The sequence below is a fragment of the Rhipicephalus sanguineus genome, chromosome 3 (assembly GCF_013339695.2).
Source record: "Rhipicephalus sanguineus isolate Rsan-2018 chromosome 3, BIME_Rsan_1.4, whole genome shotgun sequence".
Taxonomy (NCBI): Eukaryota; Metazoa; Arthropoda; class Arachnida; order Ixodida; family Ixodidae; genus Rhipicephalus; species Rhipicephalus sanguineus.
Window position 1 is genome coordinate 184,815,242 of NC_051178.1, and position 22,301 is coordinate 184,837,542.

General features: G+C 46.7%; 1 protein-coding gene across 1 annotated transcript; it reads right to left on the bottom strand.

The window, feature by feature from the left end:
• Nucleotides 1-660: 660 nt before the first annotated feature.
• Nucleotides 661-20,475, bottom strand: LOC125757899 (chitotriosidase-1-like). The gene is made up of 6 exons (XM_049414238.1): nucleotides 20,224-20,475; nucleotides 17,944-18,044; nucleotides 6,674-6,791; nucleotides 3,897-4,091; nucleotides 2,877-3,002; nucleotides 661-831 (listed from the first exon to the last, which is right to left on the bottom strand). The coding sequence occupies exons 1-6, from the start codon at nucleotides 20,473-20,475 to the stop codon at nucleotides 661-663; spliced, it is 963 nt and encodes a 320-aa protein (XP_049270195.1).
• Nucleotides 20,476-22,301: the final 1,826 nt, after the last annotated feature.

Consider the following 22,301-nt stretch of genomic DNA (forward strand, 5'->3'; position numbering starts at 1 on the left):
CAGGTAGTGACAGCGGAGCCGAACCATGATACTGAAGTAACTAGAAGAAAAAGAATGGGGGTTGAGCACATTCAGCATGCATTTTCAAATCGTGATTGGTAGTTTGCCAAAAGTTGTCCAGAGCCATATCACAATGTCACGAGAGGATGTTATATATTTTATGTGGGCTTAATCGAGAACAGCCTGCGGAGAAGTACGAAGAGTTTTTCTTTGACATGACGTCAACACTCTTATTCGTAATCCCTAACATTTTCTTCGGCTGAGCGCATATAAAGGCCGCAGTGGTTGAGTTTCTTCAATGCGCGTAATTGCTTAGAATATTTTCAAAGAAATATTTGCTTTAATCTCAGTGTTAAGAGAAGAGCTTTAAAATCAAAACGAAATGTTCAAACTGCAACAATCGGATAGTCAAAGTACAACATCGACAAAATATTTCTTAAAAGCCTGGACTAATACCAATTTTACACTAGCTCACTGCTTCCATATAATCTTAGTACTTTAGCCCTCCTTGTCTTTTAACACAAACTTTATTGCACCACTGCCGCGACAGTCGGGAAATGGAATGGCTGTGCCTTATGCATGAAGTGTCGATTTTCTAATATTTTGTTTTGTTGGTTGAAACCTTCGAGCCTTCTACTCCAAAGTTGCATTTCAGATCTCTCACTCGGCACGCACGTGCAGGTTGTCCATGACGGGGCGGTATCCCACGAGTGCGTGGTGCACGCTGGTCACAAGGGGGAAGAGGTCGCCCATACAGTCGCCGGAGTAGTCGTCCGTGTCCAGCGACCACACGAATACGCCGCCCATTCCTTGGGACCGGAACCACCTGGCCTGTGGTTGTATCGAGAGTAGCAGACATTGACGTCACGTTTTAGGGCGAAGAATCTGTACAGAATATTATTATTATTATTATTATTATTATTATTATTATTATTATTATTATTATTATTATTATTATTATTATTATTATTGTTGTTGTTGTTGTTGTTGTTGTTGTTGTTGTTGTTGTTGTTCAATTGTATGCACAGGTTGTTATTGATTGTTTTCGATGCTGTTCGCATATTGCGCGGCAGATCCATTGTGTTGTTTATTTGTCTTTCTTATCATATTAAGTGGTTCTCGCACTTTTCAAGATGTACCCGTTGTAAACTTTGTTCTTGTTTCCTTGTATTTTTTTTACTGACATATATCGTGTCTACCGAACACGATACTGCTCCGTTTTTAACGTACTTTCAGGTGTTTATTGATAATATAAGACGCTACGCCACTACTGCTTGTTGCTCACTCCTGTATGAGCCTTTTATGGCGTACTGTAATGATAAACAAATAAAAACAAAACAAAATAAATAAACAGTGCGAGGCGTCAGTCCTAGTTGCTACAGATGACAGATATTAATATAAACTACGCATTTATGGCCTTTAGGTTCACTTTAGGTATAGAAAAGTTGTTTTGAGCATAGAGACTCCGTATGTGGTACACCGTGCGGTAAGAAACTTTTGGGAAGCCCGCTGCCAGCACGACCTATCGACGCAAGGCATCACAGGCACTGGCATGCAACTGACCCAGCTTCTCACTCTTCACTCTAAGAGAAACAAAAAAGGAAAAAGTCTTTTCACTCATTTTGCGAGTCCTGACTTGTCACGTATATGTCTCTCTTTAAGGAGAAACGTTGACTCTTTTTTGTGTCACATGACTTTTCGACGAGAACATAACGACCTCCATAGAGGGTTCACGTACACCTTTAAACAGAGCCATATATACATGGTATGTCAGGAATCGCAAAAAAAAAAGTCAAAGGAATCTCTTTTCTTTTTGGTGTTGTGCATTACATTTATGCCTCATTGGGCGCTTTCGCATCCCCCCTTTCCACAGCGGCCGTGTTGCATGTTCCTATGCAGTCCCGTAGCCAACAACCCTTCTATTTAGAAAGGTTTTGGGACGTTAAACCCCAGATATTATTATTATTCTATTTAGAAATTCGACACAGTGACTTCGCCATAATTAACACTTTCGTTATATAGAGCTCAATTAAGCTCAGACAGACTCATACTTACGATTGGATTCGAGTACGAATTGTGTGGATCTCAGTGAGTCTGGATAGGTCGACCCATTAGTGCGAGTTCGACAACCCGAGAAACGTGGCAATGGCGTCAGGCGGTGGCCTTGCTAACGTTATATTCCCAGTGACTTCCATAACGAGTGTTGCACGAAGCCTGGTCGCTTTATCAAATGCTGTTTATCCCACGCACAGATTTTTAAGAGCGGGCACTCACAACCAAAGTTCCCTTGGGGTCCGATGGCTGCCACTAAATTCCATTACACGCTTTCGTGGCATATACAGTAAAATATTAACTTTGATTAACGTCTCCACTAACGTGGAATGACACCAGAAAAAAATTTTAATGGCCCCTAAACCACTCCGAGTTCAAAGACAACAGTTTTTTTTTCTCGCCCTCAGTACCCTTCCTGCTGGCGCTATCTCCTCTTCGCCACTTATTTCTTCATAAAACACGCGGACAATACCAGCCCTAAGCGTTGAACGTCGCAAGGTTTTGCGCTTTTCGACTGCATCGTGTTATTTCCGTTTGCGCAGTCGAAAACGCACAAAACGAAATGAAATCGTTTACTGCGAACGACAGTCATGGTTCGTGCGGCTGCATGGCGAAGCGGGGCAGGAGACAAGTCACAACTGATATCCCTCGCATACGGAGCATTTGAGAGCTTATTACCTCGTGACTTTACGTGAACAGGTTGCTGCCGACACGAATTGTGCGGACAAGACGGGAAACGCAAGGAGAAAATAAGCCGCTCGTTCTTTGTATTTACAGAGGTTGTTTAGGGTCCCTTTGAATCGAGGGTAAGTAATTCTGCGTACTTTTGCGTCGGCGCTCTTTTCGTCTTCATAGCTGATCCACTGATCTCCTTTGTACAGGTAGGCCATACCTGCCGAGTGCACCCATCTCCGAGTCCACTCGTTGGTGTATTTCAATCTTCGACAGGCCTGAACAGAACAAAGAGCAAATATGCTACAGATTTACAGTTTGTAGACAGTGGTTATTGTGTGGTGTTTCGAAGCGAAGGTTTAGATTAGCTTGAGCAAGAAACATAACCAACCTCGAGTACCTATGAACTCTAGCTAAGCACTAAAGGCCGTCAAGGACAATTCACGTGTTACTCCATGAGCGAAGTGTTATGTTTTAGTTAGTTAAAGGTCTCTAGCGCTACGTTAGTCTCCTGCGGAACTGTGCACCACGGTACAAATGTTCAACTGTAACAACAAACTTCGCGTCATATATCTATCCTGACAGAAGTCCCTAACTAATCCATTGCGACATGGCCCGTGGTGTAGCCACATGGCATAGTCGCACCATAATTTTGGCACGTGGAAACGCGTGTCTGCGTCTCGAACGTCGCTTAATTCCTTTCTTCAGTCTCCATCAGATTGTTTTGTTTTTGTTTTTGTTTTTTTTTCCTTCTGTATTTTGTGTCAGCCAGTTTGCTCATCTCGTCGATTGTGTTGATCCTGCATTCCATCAGAACACCACGATCCGTTGACAAGCCAGCACCGCTTCATACCTGCAGTGATTTTCTTTTCCCGAATCACCGGACACAGGTGTGACCTTAGAAATGGTTGTATTGATCAGTCATACCGTGCGCCATATATCTGCGCCGAGTGTTCAAAGTCATCTTCATAACATTCTTATTCATGCCCTTCCCATGCCCACTATGCCCCCCCCCCCCTTCCCTAGAAAACCTCGAGATATAACTTTAGTAATTTATTAATCCTGCTATATTACAAACATATCCGTGATTCTTAATCAGACGGCTAGTAAAAGCTTGCCACAAATGTCGAAACAATATATATTAGTGAATATAAATGAAAGAGAGCACCCACCTCCACATAATTCATGTAACCAACCGTTTTAGTGAAGTTACCAGGATCGCCGAGTGGTTGATCAGGCTGGAGGGCGGCGCCGACGTTGTTGCTGCTCGGATCGCCTAGTGTGAACGTACGGCTGTACGTGGCTATACCCGCCACTAGCTTGTATCTGGGAACCCCAGCGTCGACCCAGTGTTTCAGGCAAGGCATCTGCGAGCACGAAGTGCGCCTCGTAGCGCACAGCCACGTTCGCTCATGCACAATATGTAGCAGATCACTGCCGCTCCCCTCACGTTATTTCACATAGCAGTGCCGGTGTGCGGGGCTGGTTGGCAAACTCTTTCGAGGAGGTCACTGCACAAGCGAACTATTTTGCGTGCATATGTAAATAATCCCCTCTATCCTCTGCCTCTCTCCCTCTCTCTTTCTCGCTCCCTCCTTTACCCCCCTCTCATTCAGCGATGAATCCCGTTCTGGTGTCAGCTGCCCGAGCTTAACAGTTACAGTGCGGCCCTTAGGACAAAACTTAATTCCCCTTCCCTGTTTTTGCACATACTCGGTCAAATAAACAACCACTTACTATTACTACTGCTTTACCAGACTTGCCAAAAATGAAAGATTAGAACAGAGTATGTGAACACAGCATGCCGAGTAGAAAGCAGAGGGAAGAATAAGATTGTCTGATTGTTGGTACGATGCCTGTAAAATATTACGGTTTGTTAGCGAGTTACATCACTTGCAAGTGATGACAAAAAATCCTTGATCAGGGAGGATCGCTGGAGCGAGTGGTTGGACAAGTAGACTTGTCTTTGTCAAAGCAGTAAATGTAAGTGTCGTTTGTGAAAAATATCCTGAAATCTGACTATGGCCTTCCACAAGACCCCTCCCCCTCCCCCTTCCCTTCTCCCGGAATAACATGGCGGTAGGAAAGGGAAATTGACAACCACCCGTTTGTAGTACGAAGCCACAAGGAAAAAGCTCCTTAGTTGCCAGAAAGTCGTCCTGGTCCGGGGATCGAAACCGGGACCAGCGCCTTTCCTGGGCGGTCGCTCTGCCAAGTGAGTTAACCGGGAAGCCAGCAATTGGCAGCGTGAGGGCGAATTCGTCGACAACTCGAAGCACATGGACACGCAATATTGCAAATCTTAACCCTTCCGCCACCCGGCGAGTTTCCGCAGAACTGATCTGCAATGTGACGCTAACTTCAATGCCTTCGCCGAGCTTTTCTGGCATCGTGGTTGCCTCAGCGTAGCTCCCCGGATGGCTTGCCGAGTTTTAGGCTTCGTCAGACAGAACGCGGCAATCAGCACAAGAGCTGCTGGAAAGTTCCAGCGTTACCAAATTTTCACCAGTTATCGCCGATCCACGTGGTTCAAGGCTCGAACTTGGCACTTTATATATACCTTCGCTAACGTTCCTCCATCGCTTAGCTTGGGTGCATAAAAAAATTCAAATGCTGTTTGGGGTTTCGCTATTTGCGTTCATAGTGAACTATGCAGCTTAATCTTACAGCTTGTTAAGATGAGTAACTACTCGTTGTCACGAAGGGACATATGTTTCCACATCTCTGCCATTCGTGTTCGGGAAAATGTGTCCCAATACCTCTAACTTATTGTAGGTGGAACACGTGCTGAAGCACGTCACTTTCAGTATTTAACAGTTTGTATACTGAAAACGTGGGCTCACCAAAGGCGTGCGTACAATGAAGTTAATGGTGGCGCGAGCAAGCAGTGACACTGGTTTCTCTTCCAAGCATTTTCGGTCAAGCGATTGCTTCCGGTTTTCCGAATATTTATAAAATTCTTGAAATATTTTTGAAACACAGCGCAGATGGACGAAACTATCAGGCGACTAGAATGACTTGACTGTTCACGACAACGATTACAGCGGTGTTAGTTCTTATGCATTTGTTAGTGTATGGCCATGCGTTGTGTAATCGCAAGCGAAGTCAATCGATGGCTTATGCTTATAACTGCGCTCGATCATTCTGGACGTCTCGAAAGAATATCGCAGTTGCGCTCTTCTGCGTTTCGGTTTCGGATTCGCCGACGAAATTGGTCAGATTACAGAGCTCTGCTAAAATTGCCAGCGTCCGCGTATTTGAAATGACTAAGCGGCAATGGACTCTTCGCAGGAAGGGCTCCGATTCTCCCATTTGACCCAACCGCCTGTTCCTCTAATTAGGAGTTTTACCTAATTTATTTAATTACTGCAGTAATCGATGTCTATACTAATGTTAAGGTGTCTGCCGCCACAGAAAATCAATTTAAAAGGCAGCGAGGAAATATTTAATTTTCCTTACTTTTTTTTTTTTTGCATTTTCGGACACATTTCTTGAAACGACTCAGGCCGCAGGATCCATGCACGTTACCACCGTTCGCTGTTAGACTTTATACACAAAGCAAATTTGCATGTGTATTTTTAATACAACGAATTACTATGCCTAAGGGCAAGCTTTCGAAATTAAAAAATAATACCTGTGTATATACGAGTACACGACCACATTTATAGCGCCCTTCTTGCTTCTTACTACTATCCTACAAGAAAAGGATTTGGTTTCCCGTCTGTACAAACACACACATTTATTGTTTTTGTTTTTTGCCTTGTGTGTTGTTGTTGTTGTTGTTGTTGTTCCTGAACACCTCTTTTCTAGAGCACATCACTTTTTGTCCTTGGTGTTTCTTAGTATTTGTGGTAATAATAATAGTGCTTTTCTGCGCTTCATTCGCACAATTTTTTCTCCTTGTTGTTGTTAGAATGTTGAGGCATACTTCTAAGCTCAATGTTCTTACGGTTCCAACGTTGCTGTACTGTCCCCCTTCGCACAGATTGAGTCCACTCGTAAGCTTCGTCTTCTTAGTATCGTCCAGCTTGTAATCGAACGTCATGAGAAATATGTAGTCGACGTACCTGCATCGCGAAACAAATTTTTTCACGTATACGATATGCAACACTATTCTATAAAAAATATGGTGTTCTTTTTTTTAGGAAGACTGAACACCTTCAAGCGATACTACTGAGCCGTGTATTCCTGTCATATTTGTGTTGTTGTTTTTTTTTTACATTTCTCTGCGCACATCTCTATTTTATCCCAGTCTCACGCTGTGTTTTACGGTAGCTCCCTGATGCCATCACCGGTAAAACCAAAGCACTACTACATCAAAGCGGCTTTGATAAGAGGGAGGCCATACGGTCTTGCAAGGTAGGGTGTTACCTGCACATCTGGCTGTTTGTGCCAACTGCGACAACTATTAACCCAGAAAACACGGTATAAGCCTTTCCCACGTTATCCTACAGGTAATCAGCCTTTGCGGCCTTCGATTTTCACCTTGTCCTTTTCTTCTCTTCCTCATCATCTCACTGAGTTGCTCAGCCATGATCGCTATAGTGTGAGGCTCTTTTTCTGGGGCTAAGCCCCCAATTTGTTCACAAATCTGTGGTCCGAAAAGTGTCATTCTTCTATCCAATGCAGCGGCATTTCCTTTATATACCGAATGCATTACATTCGATGGCACCACATCAGGTTTGGTTCGTTTTTCCTTTCCTTTGTAGAGCATACTTGTTACATTGGTTTAGACATTACTGTAACTGCCGCATTTTTTTTTCTTTTCACAGGAAGCCGCTGCTCTGTGGTGAGTTACGCACTGTTACGCAACAGATCTGCTGCAAAATTCCTATCGCACGTATGTGTCACGGAAATTGGGCAACTCCCACTACGTTTCGGCTTCTCTTGTTGGCCATCTGTACAAAATGCTTGGGCGGTAATTGATCGCGCGCCGGGTCATGATGATGATAATCTTCTGTCTTCGGCACGCGGCAAACATCGACCACAATAGCTCTGCTGTAATAACTACAAATAACGCCCCTATACATTCCTTGGCTTCATATGGATAACACAAAGATCAACAGGCAGGCAAGCACACAGCCGGACACGCCAATTTTGTGGACGTATACATCTGTTACGAACTTCTGTTACTAGGGTAGTATAAATGAAAACCAACAGAGCATTAAGGTTCTGTCTAACAGAGAAAAACGAGCCCTTAATTTCGCCTTCTCTCGTTCGAACTGGGATAGTACATAATACAAAACAGGGCAGTATATCTGAAACAGGGGAGCTGCTTAAGCTTGGCGAAACTCGGTGTGGCGTTGGCACAACCTCGCCCTAGCTGCGCCTCTCTGGGACGAGGGTAGGCAACGGAAGTGAGGGTTGAAGAGAAGTGATGTGATGGTCAGGAGGAGAGAAAGGAGGAGGGAAGAGGGTGAAGCATAACATAGCCATGTATGGCATAGTATAGCAAGGGGTACGAAAGGGAAGTGATGGTGACGAGGAGGGAAAGGAGGAGGGGAAGGAAGGAATAGGAGCGAAAGGAAAGGCAGGGATGTTAACCAGTCTAGAAGGACCGGTATGCTGCCCTACACTGGGGGAAGGGATGGCGGAGTTTTTATGACAGAGAGAGAGAGGGAGAGCACGCACGCACAAAGTTGCACACTTCACAGTCATGATAACGCCGTTGGTCTAAAGCCTCCGTCTTCAAGAAGTCGCCATCACCCGCGATGACCTCTCAGGACGACATTCCAGAAGACAAGGTGAAGCATATGTGTGCATAGTATAGCAAGGAGTTGGGAAATGGAAGTGAGGGCGATGAGGAGGGAAATGATGTGCATAGACGGCGAAGTATAGCATAGTGTGGTATAGTATAGTAGAGCAAGGGGGGAAGGGAAGTGATGGCGAGTAGAAGGGAAAGGAGGCGGTGAGAGGGTAAAGTATAGCATAGTCTTGTTTAATATAGTACAGCAAGTGGTGGGAAAGGGAAGTGATGGCGAGGAGGAGGGGAAGACCACCAGATCTGCTGTTTCCACAGCCTTCGCACCATAAGTGCTGTTATGCCAGGGCTCCCAACCCAAACTTCCTTGCTTCGACAAGGAATTTAAGCTGGTAAAACGTCTGACGCAACCAGCGTCAACACCCGCTGATGCAACGAAGCGGGAGTCTTACGCAATCCCCGGCAACTCCGGCGATGAGGCTCACGCAACCAGCGTCAACACCAGCTGATGCAACGAGGCGGGAGCCTTACGCAACCCTCGGCAACTCCGGCGCTGCGCCTGACGCAACCGACGGAAATCTCTCCCGCTACGTGCGGCAAGCCCTCCTCCCCGCGGATCCGGTTCGAGCCAGCGACCAACGGCGGTTCCTGATTGGAGGCTTCGCGCTCCTGGCTGATGCAAGCGATCGCCCAGGGCTATAAAAGAACCAAGCTGCGCGGAGAGAGTGAGACAACGAGACAGCGAACGAAGAAGTCCCGGGTCGTCGTCGCACCGCTGTGCGAGCCCAATAAGCTGTCGGCCCCAGCGCCGAATATGTAAAGCCTCTGTATATATGTATATAAATTTGCCTTAACTCACCGTCGCCTTGATCGCTCCGTCTATCAGCTCTGCGCAGAAGCAGTCGCAAGCTGAGACACCGGTTACCCAACAGTGGATGGCAGCTGCGGGATCGGCCGGCGTCAGCTACCTCGATGCGGTGAGTGCCTGATGTTTTCCCTTCAGTTCATCAGACTTCTCTAGCACAGGTTATCGTAGTTTAGAGAATGTTGTGGGAAGCATTGGAGTGAGCTTTGATTGTTTCGAGCCAAGTCGGAGCGCTTTGAAACCAAAGTTAATGCGGAGGGCGTAAACACGGCAGGTTGAGAATTGCTTGCGTGTCTTTCTAGTAGACTTATAGGGGATACGGCAAGTAGATTCTAACGAGGGCAAATAGCAAGAGGCTAGTGTGAACGATGGAGAACCTTAAAGTGAAGGAACTCATCGAAATTTGTGAAGAACTCGGCCTTACTCTGGGCCGTGCGAAGCGAAAGCAAGCGATCCTTGAGATCATGCAGAAGGAGGGAGTAACGGCTGAGGAAGTCGATGAGGCCTGGACGGATATCAAAGAACGCCGCGAGGAGGCCGAAAGACGAGAACGAGAACTCCGTGAGCGCGAGGAAGCCGAAAGGCAAGAACGCCGCGAGCGCGAGGAACGCGAAGAGCGCCTCGAGATGAAAAGAAAAAATTCGGCAGATCCCACGCACTGTGGGAATCGATGTAATGCGAAGCCGCCAGCAAATAAGAGCTGCATACATCGCCTTGTTTGTCTTTGAGCCAAATGAAATCATTCATGCCATGGCATCTAGTCCACCATATATCGCGTGTTTGCCATGCACGCATGCATGCACAATCTAGTGTACACCATGCTAATGAAACGCATATTCTGGTATATAAATGCATGACCTGTCGTTTATGTTCATCACGCCCTCGTGTCATGCCATACCAATTTTGGTATATATCACGTTAACAAAACGGCCGGAAGCGCACCATGACCGTGGCATGTAAATCATACCGCACATGACATGCATAACATGATTCGCATGTTAAGACCTCTCATTTATGTTCGTCATACAGTCACATCGCGCAATACCAACTTTGGTGTATATCAAAGGAGCGAAATGGCCGCGAGTGCACCATGAGTAGAGCATGTAAATCATGCCACACATGACATGAATATTATGGTTTTTCATGTTACCACCTGTCACTAATGTTCATCATACAGTCACATCGCGCAATACCAGTTTTGGTGTATATCAAGCTATCGAAACGGCCGCGAATGCACCATGAACGTGGCATGTAAGTCATGACAAACATGGCATGCATGTCATAGTTTTCATGTTATCACCTGTTATTCATGTTCTTCATACAGTAACATCGCGCAATATCAATTTTGGTGCATATCAATCTAGCGAAACGGCCACGAGTGCGCCATGAGCATGACATGTAAATCATGTCGTACATTTCATGCATGTCATGGTTATCATGTTACCACCTTTCATTTACGTTCGTCATACAGTGGCGTCGCGCAATACCAATTTTGGTGTATACCAAGCTAGCGAAACGGCCGGGAATGCACAATGAGCGCGGCATGTAAATCATGACATACATAACCTGCATGTCATGATTTCCATGTTACCACCTCTCAGTTACGTTTGTCATGCAGTCGCATCGCGCAATACCAATTTTGGTGTATGTCAAGCAAGCGAAACGGCACGAGTGCGTCATGAGCATGACATGTTAATTATGTCGTGCATGTCATGCATGTCATGATTTTCATGTCACCACGTCTCATTTACCTTCGTCATACAGTCGCTTCGCGCAGTACCAATTTTGGTGTACATCGAGCTAGCGAAGCGGCCGCGAATGCATCATGAGCGTGGCAATTAAGTCATGACATACATGACATGCATGTCATGGTTTTCATCATACCAACTGTCATTCATGTTCTTCATACAGTCACATCGCGCAATACCAATTTTGGTGTATATCAATCTACTGAAACTGCCGCTAGCGCATCATGAGCGTGGCATGTAAATCAGGTCGTACACGACTTGCATGTCATGATTTTCATGTTACCACGTGTCAGTTATGTTCGTCATATAGTCGTGTCGCGTAACACCAATTTTGGTGTATATCACGCAAGCGAAACGGACGCGAATGCACCATGAGCGTGGCATGTAAATCATGACATACATGTCATGGATGTCATGGTTTTCGTGCTACCATCTGTTATTCATGTTCTTCATAAAGTCACATCGCACAATACCAATTTTGGTGTATATCAATCTAGCGAAACGGCCGCGAGTGCGCCATGAGCGTGGCATGTAAATCATGTCATACATGACATGCATATCATGATTTTCATGTTACCACGTGTCAGTTATGTTCGTCATGCAGAAATGTCTCGTCATACCAGTTTTCGTATGTATCCCTTCATTTAAACGGCCGCGAGCGCCCCGAGACCATGTCATGTAAATCATGCTGCACATGACATGCGTGTCATGATTTGCATGTTAGGACCTGTCATTATGTTCGTCATCAACTCTTGTCACGCCGTACCAATTTTGGTATATATGAAATTAACGGAACGGCCGCAAGGGCCCAAAGGCCGTGGAATGTAAATCATGCTGTTCATGACATGCGTGTCATGATTTTCATGATATGACCTGTCATTTATGTTCGTGATAAGGCCATGTTATGACACACCAATTTTGGTACACATCCGATTAACGGAACGGCCAGGGAGCCCAAAGGTTGTGGAATGTAAATCATGCTGTTCATGACACGCGTGTCATGATTTTCATGATATGACCTGTCATTTATGTTCGTAATAAGGCCATGTTATGACACACCAATTTTGGTATACATCCGATTAACGAAACGGCCAGGAGAGCACAAAGTCGTAGGCGGCTAGATAGATAGATAGATAGATAGATAGATAGATAGATAGATAGATAGATAGATAGATAGATAGATAGATAGATAGATAGATAGATAGATAGATAGATAGATAGATAGATACGCTCAAAGTCGCAGAAGTTCGCTAAGAAATGCTTCGCATTTAATAGAATTGGCACTCCGTCAGTGTTCGCAAGCGCCTAGCGTAGCTTCTGCGACGGTTCAGGCTAGTGGACATAGAATTCGGGACCAACTGCCACCGTTCCTAGTGGGCGAGGACATGGCGAAGTATCTCGTGAAGTTCGAACACGTCTGCGATAGGAATGGCATCGAGCGGTCTCTTTGGGCACAGAACCTGTTAGCTCTTCTCCCCGGGGAAGTATCCGACGTGATAACGTGCTTGTCGAGGGAGGCGTTTGAGAGCTATGACGAGGTTAAGGAGGCCCTGTTGAGAAGATATAAATTGTCACCCGAGGCTTTCCGGCAAATGTTCCGGTATGCAAAAAGGGGGAATGAGTCACACGTTGACTTCGCGTTTCGTCTTAAAGCCGATTTAATTGAATGGCTCAAGGGCGAAGATGTCTATGACGATCGCGATAAAGTGGTAGAGTGCATAGCATTGGAGCAATTCTACCGCTGTATCGAAGATGATGTCAAGCTTTGGCTGCAGGATAAGCTTGGAGAAGTACAGCTAAACAAGGCAGCAGAGTTAGCTGAAGAGTACTACACTCGTAGAAACTTGCACAGTAGGGCCGTGCGTGTTGAAAAAGCTGAGAGAAAAGAGGGCTTTTCAAAAAACCTGATGACCGAAAACCTGCTCCGCACCGTAATTTCAGAAAAGACCCGTCTTTTACGAAGGAGACTGTGAGGGAAGGGCAAACGGAAGCGCAGAAGTCGAGTGAGTTTCCTAAAGAGCGCACTGATACTACACGGGCGTTTGAGTCACGGAAGCCGCTAATCTGTTACAATTGCAAAAAAGAAGGGCACATCGCGGTAAATTGTAAACAAAAGGTTGCTTTCGCAACGATCCGTGAATCAGAAAAGAACATGCGGTTGTTAGAACCGTATATTCAGGAGATTAGCGTCAATGGGAAAACGTGTCGAGCACTTCGAGACTCAGCGGCAACTATGGACGTTGTCCATCCTTCATTAGTGTCTCCGAACGACTTGACAGGGGAATGCGCATGGATCAGGCAGGTCGCCGAGGAGCAGAGCACTTGCTTACCGATCGCTACGGTGATCATTGAAGGCTCTTTCGGTAAGCTTCACACCGAAGCGGCTGTGTCTGCCGCTCTCCCAGATTGTTTTCCTTATCTTTTTTCGAACAACTCGGAGCAGCTTCTCAAAGAGCAGGGTAAATCGTTCTTTCCCAGCGTTGCGTACATGGCCCTCACGCGATCGCAAGCGCGGAAGCTTTCACAGGAACTTGATCTCGTTCCATGTAGTACGCCACCACCGGCAAAAGTGGCCGAGCTGCGTGACCTTGGCAGCGAGTCGAGCGAGCCTCGGACAGAAAACTCTCGGGGTGGGTTACTCGAGCCACCTGCAGCTGAAGCGGGTAGCGTCGTCTCCGTCGGCGGAGAAACCGAAGTGGCGCCGTTGGGCGAGGCGGGCAATACGCTCAAGCCTGTAGCTGAAAGTTGGTGTGAGCTGTCGAGGGTTGATCGAGCGACGCTCATTCGAGAGCAGCGTGAAGACATCTCGATAAAAGCGCTAATGGAAAGCGTGAAATTGGGAGTAAAGAAAAAGAATGTTTCTTTTTATGAGAAATCTGGGCTATTGTATCGTAGCTACACAGATGTACAAGGTCGCAGGTATGAGCAACTCTTGATACCGCAAAAGTATCGTCGCCAGCTATTGGAACTTGCGCACGAAAACGCGTGGGCAGGGCATCTCGGCTTGAAGAAGACCAAGGCTAGGATTTCCCTTGAGTTTTACTGGCCGAAATGCTGGAAAGATACCGAAGACTTTGTGCGCTCTTGCGACACTTGTCAGAGGGTGGGGAAATCCACGGACAAGTGGAAGGCGCCCATGAAGCTTGTGCCAGTTATAACAGAACCTTTTCGGCGACTAGTTATCGACATAGTTGGGCCTTTGCCGGAGTCAAGGCAAGGTTGTCGATACATACTGACTGCCCTCTGTGTGGCAACGAAATTTCCAGAAGCGGTACCTCTTAGGGAGCTCAATTCTCCTCACGTCGTGGACGCTCTGCTCTCGATATTCGCGCGTGTCGGATTTCCTTCTGAAATTCAGTGTGACAATGGCAGCGTCTTCAGTTGCCTTACCTCTACCTTTTTGGATAAATGTGGAATCAAGGTGGTGCACAGTTCGATCCATCACCCACAATCTAATCCGGTAGAGCGTATGCATTCAGTTCTGAAACGTATACTGAGAGCTCTTTGTTATGAGCACAAATGCGACTGGGAAGCATGTATTCCTCCCGCTATGTTTGCTTTGAGGTCTGCTCCTCATGAGAGCACTGGCTTTAGCCCCGCAGAGCTTGTATATGGCCGGAGCTTAAGAACACCTTTGCCAATGCTACGCGAATCCTGGGAGGGATATGATGAGGACCCGAATGTAGTTGCTTCTGTTCTCGACCTCCTTCAGAGGCTCGGAAAAACAAAAGATCTTGTGGAGAGCCACATGAAGGCAGCGCAAGTATTGTCGAAAGAATACTACGACAAATCAGCAAAAAAACGTACCTTCGAAGTGGGAAGTCAGGTAATGTTGCTGCGGCCTTCCAAGAAGAACAAGCTTGAGGTTCATTGGGAGGGGCCCGCTAAAGTAATATCGAAGCTTTCCGATACCAACTACGAAGTGAAATTAGGAAAGCGGTCTAACAAAATTTATCACAGCAACTTGATGAAACCGTACGTTCAACGTCAGGCGGTCGTAAATCTGCTGTTGAATGCTTCAGAGGAGGAAGGAGCAGAAATTCTGACTTCTAGCGATGTAAGCGAAAGGGGTTCAGAGGTGATGTTGGAACAGTTGAACCTGGAGCCAAGGTTAAGTCAAGTCCAGAAGGAAGACTTGAGGAGGATTGTTTCTGAGTTTAAAGACGTGTTTTCCAGCCGTCCCGGAAAAACGACGGTTATTAAGCACGACATCGAGCTGACATGTGAGGAACCAATCCGTAGTAAGCCATATCAATGTTCCCCTGTGCAGAAGCAGATCATGAAAGAGGAAATCGATAGAATGCTTGAGTTGGGAGTCATAGTACCGGGTGAGAGTGACTATACATCTCCTCTAATATTGGTTCAAGTGCCGGGAAAGGATCCTAGGCCATGCATCGATTATCGGCGCCTTAACGCCATAACTCGAGACCAGACCTATCCGATACCAAATCTAGAGGAAAGGGTGGAAACAGTGTCAAAGTCAAACTGCATTTCCACGCTAGACCTCGTGCGAGGTTATTGGCAGGTCCCTCTTACCGAGCGTGCTAGCCGCTACGCCGCGTTCGTTTCTCCATTCGGAACGTATCGTCCCCTTATGCTGAGTTTTGGACTGAAAAATGCGCCTTATTGCTTTTCGGGTCTAATGGACCGCGTTCTTAATGGCCTGTCCGAGTTCGCACTGCCGTATCTCGACGATGTCGCCATCTTCTCGAACACCTGGGAAGAACACCTCGAACATTTACGAGTCGTGCTGAACAAGTTGAAAGAAGCGGGTCTTACAGCGAAACCTGCTAAATGTCACCTAGGATGCGGCGAGGTGTCTTACCTGGGACACGTTGTGGGGCGTGGCCGGCGTCGACCTTCAGAGATCAAGGTAGCCGCCGTCGTGAACTATCCACGACCAACCACCAAGTCTGAGATAAGGGCTTTCTTAGGACTAGCGGGATACTATCAGCATTATGTGCAAAACTACTCTACCATTGCCAGCCCTCTAACTGACGCACTTCGAAAGTCGGAGCCAGTTAAAGTGACATGGGACTCGGAGAAAGAGAATGCGTTTTGCAAGCTTAAACAAGCCTTAAGCGAAAAACCCGTTCTCATGGCGCCTGACTTTTCCAAGGGCTTTATCATTCAGTGCGACGCGAGTGATCGCGGAATGGGAGCTATATTGTGCCAGGAAGATGACACTGGTCACGAAAGACCAGTTTTGTATTTAAGCCGGAAACTGAGCTGCAGGGAAGAGGCATATAGTACCTCTGAAAAGGAATGTGCCTGCCTCGTGTGGGCCGTTCAAAAGCTGGCCTGTTACGTCTCCGGTTCCAAGTTTGTGGTCGAAACGGACCACTGTCCTCTAACCTGGTTGAATAACATGTCGTCCAAAAGCGGCCGGTTATTAAGGTGGAGCATGATACTCCAACAGCACAACTTGAACGTTCGTTACAAGAAAGGAAAGCTAAACGCGAACGCAGAGGCACTGAGTCGCGCGTTCTAATCAGTGCCGTCTTCGGCTATCCTTTCGGGTTTTCGCTGGCAAATTGGGGCAAAATTTTGTCCTCATTGCGGCCTCAGCTGAGCGCTTCCGTCCTGAGTGATCTCAAGGGGCCAACATTATTTTGAATTCTGTTTCATTGCGTTTGTTACACGTGTAATATTTTGAGTTCTGTTTTTAAGAGTTTTGGTGTCTCACATGTGCCTCTTGATATAGAGGGAACAAAATTTCGTCAGAAACGTAGTTAGGAATATATTATTCTATTTATGTCTGGTGTTCGGTCGGGTGACCGAGGGCACTTGCTTGTGTCGTGTGTTGTCTGTTGTCGGACCGTTCTTGACAAGTTGCAGAACGATCAACAAGTGCTGATACGAAAGATCGTCAGAAGAGACGAGCAAAGCAAGTCGACACATCTTGGCGACAAGCCACTGGAGCCGGGATCCGGCCTGGCGACTGGGATCTGTTCACGGAACGAAGCGTGGAGCCAAATGTCCCCATGGCCCTGGAGGTGAACCTGGATGGACCTGGCGAACGAGCGCGCCCGGCATCCGAGCCACGTGGAAGCAGCTCGTCTTTCCGGCGCATTGTCTGGCGGCGGGGGTGCTGTTATGCCAGGGCTCCCAACCCAAACTTCCTTGCTTCGACAAGGAATTTAAGCTGGTAAAACGTCTGACGCAACCGGCGTCAACACCCGCTGATGCAACGAAGCGGGAGTCTTACGCAATCCCCGGCAACTCCGGCGATGAGGCTCACGCAACCAGCGTCAACACCAGCTGATGCAACGAGGCGGGAGCCTTACGCAACCCTCGGCAACTCCGGCGCTGCGCCTGACGCAACCGACGGAAATCTCTCCCGCTACGTGCGGCAAGCCCTCCTCCCCGCGGATCCGGTTCGAGCCAGCGACCAACGGCGGTTCCTGATTGGAGGCTTCGCGCTCCTGGCTGATGCAAGCGATCGCCCAGGGCTATAAAAGAACCAAGCTGCGCGGAGAGAGTGAGACAACGAGACAGCGAACGAAGAAGTCCCGGGTCGTCGTCGCACCGCTGTGCGAGCCCAATAAGCTGTCGGCCCCAGCGCCGAATATGTAAAGCCTCTGTATATATGTATATAAATTTGCCTTAACTCACCGTCGCCTTGATCGCTCCGTCTATCAGCTCTGCGCAGAAGCAGTCGCAAGCTGAGACACCTGTTACCCAACAGTGCTTAGCTGCCCCAATTTTTTTATGTTCGTTTTGCTAAACAAAAAAAGGAAAAAGAGAAACGTGCCGCTCGTCGGTTTTGAAGTGCGGCACTAACGTTTACACGTTACCTCAGGTTCACTCCGATGGACTTAAATATACCACGGCATATTATTAATCCACTTTCGCACGTTTCCAAGCGAGGGGGGGGGGGGGGTCCTGCGCTAATGGCAACTTACCTTGCAAGTTTAGTTTTCAATACAGCGTCACACTTGGGGCGGCAGGCTGGAAGTTGAATTGTCAGAAGGTCATCGACGTGCATAATCTTGAACCGGAATTTCTGTTCAGAAAAACATAAATATTTCGTGCTCCGTGAGAACACTGCGCCTTTTCAAGGCGTAGAATAGCGCAAGCTTTAGGAACAGCAGAATATGTATATCATTAACAAAGCTGTCTTAAGGAATTAAGGTGTTCACTGGAACACGGGCTATTGATTTCCACACCTTTCAAAGCACCAAATAGAGCTAGGTGTATATGCAGCCGGCTGTTTCCTCGTTGTCCAGAGCTTCATGGTTGAACACTTTTCCAAGTAATCATCGAATGGCCTCATTAGTAAAGTTTATTGCCTCACGAATCGACTGCCACAAAAAGTTTTAGAATTAGTCTTGTACGAGCGGAGTTACAGGGATTTGTCGCACGCTTTAAGCGCTTTCTCTCTCCTTTCGTGCCGGCGAGCGCACTGAAAGATACGCAGGGGGAAGATGACAAGGGGGCAAGCAGATGCGTCCGTTCGTCAGCGCGCGTTATGACCTGAAGCATTTTCTTTTCTTTTCCTTTTTTTTTTATTCGAACGTGCTTCTTACTATCAGTGTGATCGCGAGCGCGCGGGGACGTTGCGGCATCCCGTGGCGGCCTCAGTAAGTGCGGAACTCACGATTCTCAATTCAGCCAATGGCCGTGTACCTTGGGTTTACGGCGCGGTCATTTGGGTTTATGGAATCATTTATCGAAAGAAGAGGGAGCGATTTCTAGCTGACTGAGAATTAATTGCAAATTCCAGGACGCGTGCTGAGCTGTAATGTTTGGCTCGCTTGTTCTCCGAAGCCTCGACTGCCGATCGGCAATGTCTTCTGAGCATGCTGAAAAAATGTTGCAGGGCCCCTTTAACAGTACCCGACATTCTACATAAACGGACTTACATGCCATTTGCTACTAGGAAACCTTTATTATGCATTGGCAATAAAGGAATAAAGGTAATAAAGAGGTGCACTACTGCATCTCCTTTTTTTTTTCTCTAAGGAGTCAGACATGGACGATACATGTCAGTAAGTGAGCAACAAGGCGGCATCTTTTTCGCGATCACTTACTGAATTACCTCACCGCAATACCATCAAAAGATCACCCCTGCGTTGAGAAGAAGCTATCCCAGAAGAAGCGCAAAAGCAAAAGACTGACCGCGAAATACCGCTTCTAGAGTTACTGTATATGCTACCTTTAGGTAGCAGAGTTGCGCATAGGTCTGGCAAGCAACCACAGCTATGCGGCGAAGCCTTTCTCCGTTTTTGCAGGCGACAATTGCCTACCGTGTTGCCGATCGACATGTTTGGCTTGTCGAAGACCGGTGATCAACTTAACTGTCGATGCCTGGTGTCAATCCAATTCGCTGCAGCGGTGGCGTAGAGAAACACAAAAATTGGCCCAAGTGGCAGCTTCTCCGCAATGCATGGTTGCTAGCGGCGTTTGGAAGCCAGATGCATAACTCTCCCACCTGAAGGTAGCATATAGAGTAATTCTAACCACTTCCAACTTACAGCTCCATCTCGCGGTGACCTCACAAGTATAGTAAATTTGGTTGGCATTGAGTTTCGTGAGACAGTACAAAAAAAAAATAATTTTGTCCATGTTTGCCGCCCTGATATTCAAGCTGTTATCAAGAGTATAAAAAAATTTGCACATCCGCCGCGATGGTCTAGTGCTTATGGTGCTTGTCTACTGACACGACGGTGGCGGGATCGAATCCCGTCCGCGGCGGCCGCATTTCGATGGAGGCAAAATGCTAGAGGCCCGTTTGCTTAGACGCTCGTTAAAGAACCCCAGGTGGTCGAAATTTCCCGAATTTTCCACAACGGCGTCTCTCATAATCATATCGTGGTTTTGGCACTGCACGTAAAACTCTGACAACTATAATTAACAAATAAGCACATTTTTAAAGGCAGGCATCAGATTAATGTGATTCGACGGATCTCTTTAACGTCGCTACAATCTCAAGCCACTCAGCTTTGTATTTTAGACGTCTTCTGAAAAATTGTCACCTCTCCCGCTAGGCAAAACGAGTGTTTATTGCCCTAAAGTTCATAACGTAATTTATGCCGTATGATTAATACTTATGCCTTAAGTATTCATCGCTGGACGTTGTCACTGCTTGCATCGCAACAGGCAGCGCCAACGGTCGCGAGTAATATTTAACCCCTAGAGTTACGCGAGTGTGAAAGAAAAAGAAAAAGAAACATGTTGGTCACCTTAATAAACGTGAGAATTCTGTCGAAGTGCTCTCTGTTGCATATCGACGGTCCCGGTCCTTCCAAGTGCAAATTGACGCCGTCGAATTTCTTGGGCTTTACTAGTGAGTCGATGGTATTTATCATCTTTTCTTGATCTTTTTCGGTGCGCAGCCGTTTGAGCAAGCTGTTAATGTGAGCTCCACCACCGTAACTGAAGAGAACCTTAATGTTCCTGTTACGTTCCTTCAGCGAGGCCACGTCCTTCTCCATTTCTGCGAACAGCAAGAAATAATAATAATAATAATAATAATAATAATAATAATAATAATAATAATAATAATAATAATAATAATAATAATAATAATGAATAGACAAAAGTAGTTGAAAACTCCGTTGCTGGATTAAGATTAAATGAGCACAGTGTTGCTGTTATAACTTCCGATAGCTGACATTAGCCAGTACAAGTCAGTGCTATAGCCAGGGTAACGGTCGTCGTCTAGTGAGCGCTATAGCAGTAGCCGCCATTTTTATGAGAATCATTTCGAGCTGTACATGCTTGGAAACCCAGGATTTCTGCGCGGCAAGCGGGTGTTCTACCACAGAGCCAAGCCCGTGCTTGAAACTATTTCGGAAAAAAAACCTATATGAATGTCATGCAGTGAGAGGAGTGTCCTTGACGCATGCAATATTGCGTGGCAGAAGCGTACAATCGCAGCAGGCGTCAAAGCACGTCAAGTGCGCAGCGAGTGGTTTGTTTAGAGGGCTGCCCAATGGACCATTTGCAAAAATCTGCAAGGCGGCTTTACTGCAAGGTTGTTTTCCAACCAAAAACTCTCCGTCCCAGACTGGTTTTCTCGCTCATTGTACTTTTACCGCTCCCAATTCCAGTGAAGGCACGCGAGTACGACAAAACCCTCAGCCTTCGCTAGGTGGACAAGGCAGCCGTCGTTCGTAAGAAAAAAAAAGGGGGAGGGGGGAGCGGGTAGAGAAGCAAAAACAGAATGAGCGAGAAAAGCAGTCGGGGTTTGAGAGTTTTTGGTTGGAAAACAACCTTGCAGGAAAGCCGCCTTGCAGATTTTTGCAAATGGTCAATTACGAAGCGCTCAGACATATTTATTCATCATTGTCAGCAATGGCATCAACAAAGTGTGCAGCTGCGCAGGTGCGTGTGCTGCTTTACGGACGTGTAGTGAGTACTTCGCCAATTCGCAAAAGGAAGATTTATGGCGTAGTGGGCACTTCGCAAACTGTATTTGCAGTAGGAATTCTAGAATACTTTGAAAGGGCCAGTTTTACGCGCACAGATCTTCCTTTCCTCGCGGCACGGTTGAGGTGTCCACTGAGAAGCGAATTCAGGCTAGCGATTGAGAAGGCCATGTAAACGGGGCCAGGTTATCCTATCGCGTTTTACTCTTGAAGGCGAATCTCAGGCTTCCTCCAAGTTTTTTTTTTTGTTTTTTTTACGTACAATATCATCGTTAAAGCGCCACTTAACGTCTCTTCAGTAACTAGCGGAACACAAAGCTTGATGTTGAGTCTACGTATTCATATTCATACTAGCTTCAATCGTTTCTGAAAGAGTGCAACACCAGCGTTGTATGTTAGCTACTCTTGTGGACGTGCTACACAGCTAGTCCTCGAAGTAAAACCGTTCAGGCATGCACAAAGGATGTCCACGGGGCTTTTACCGTCGACATCGCAATCGCACAAGCTACGCATATGTAGCAATGTCCGAATGTGTGCATCGTTTTATAAAGGACCACCTCCAAAGCACTCCCTACAGATGGTTAGCCAACGAAGCACAAATGTGCTGCTCCGGTGTTAGCTGGGATCTATGAAAGCGTCTTCTGTTGTAGCTTTTGATTCCTCACTCAGCACATTTGAGAGATGCGCACTTCAAATTTTGCGTTTGGAGGCGTGAGCTTGAAGGAATTCGTATGGTTAGCGATTCATGCTGCGGCGGGTACCATGCCTAGCTATACATGCTGACAAAACCTGAAGGGAAGCTACTGCAAGCGGGGAAACCGTTTGAGGTTGCGTATGCTAGCATTTCTCCTTGATTATAGTTTCTGCGCCCTTAAGGAGTCACGGACCAC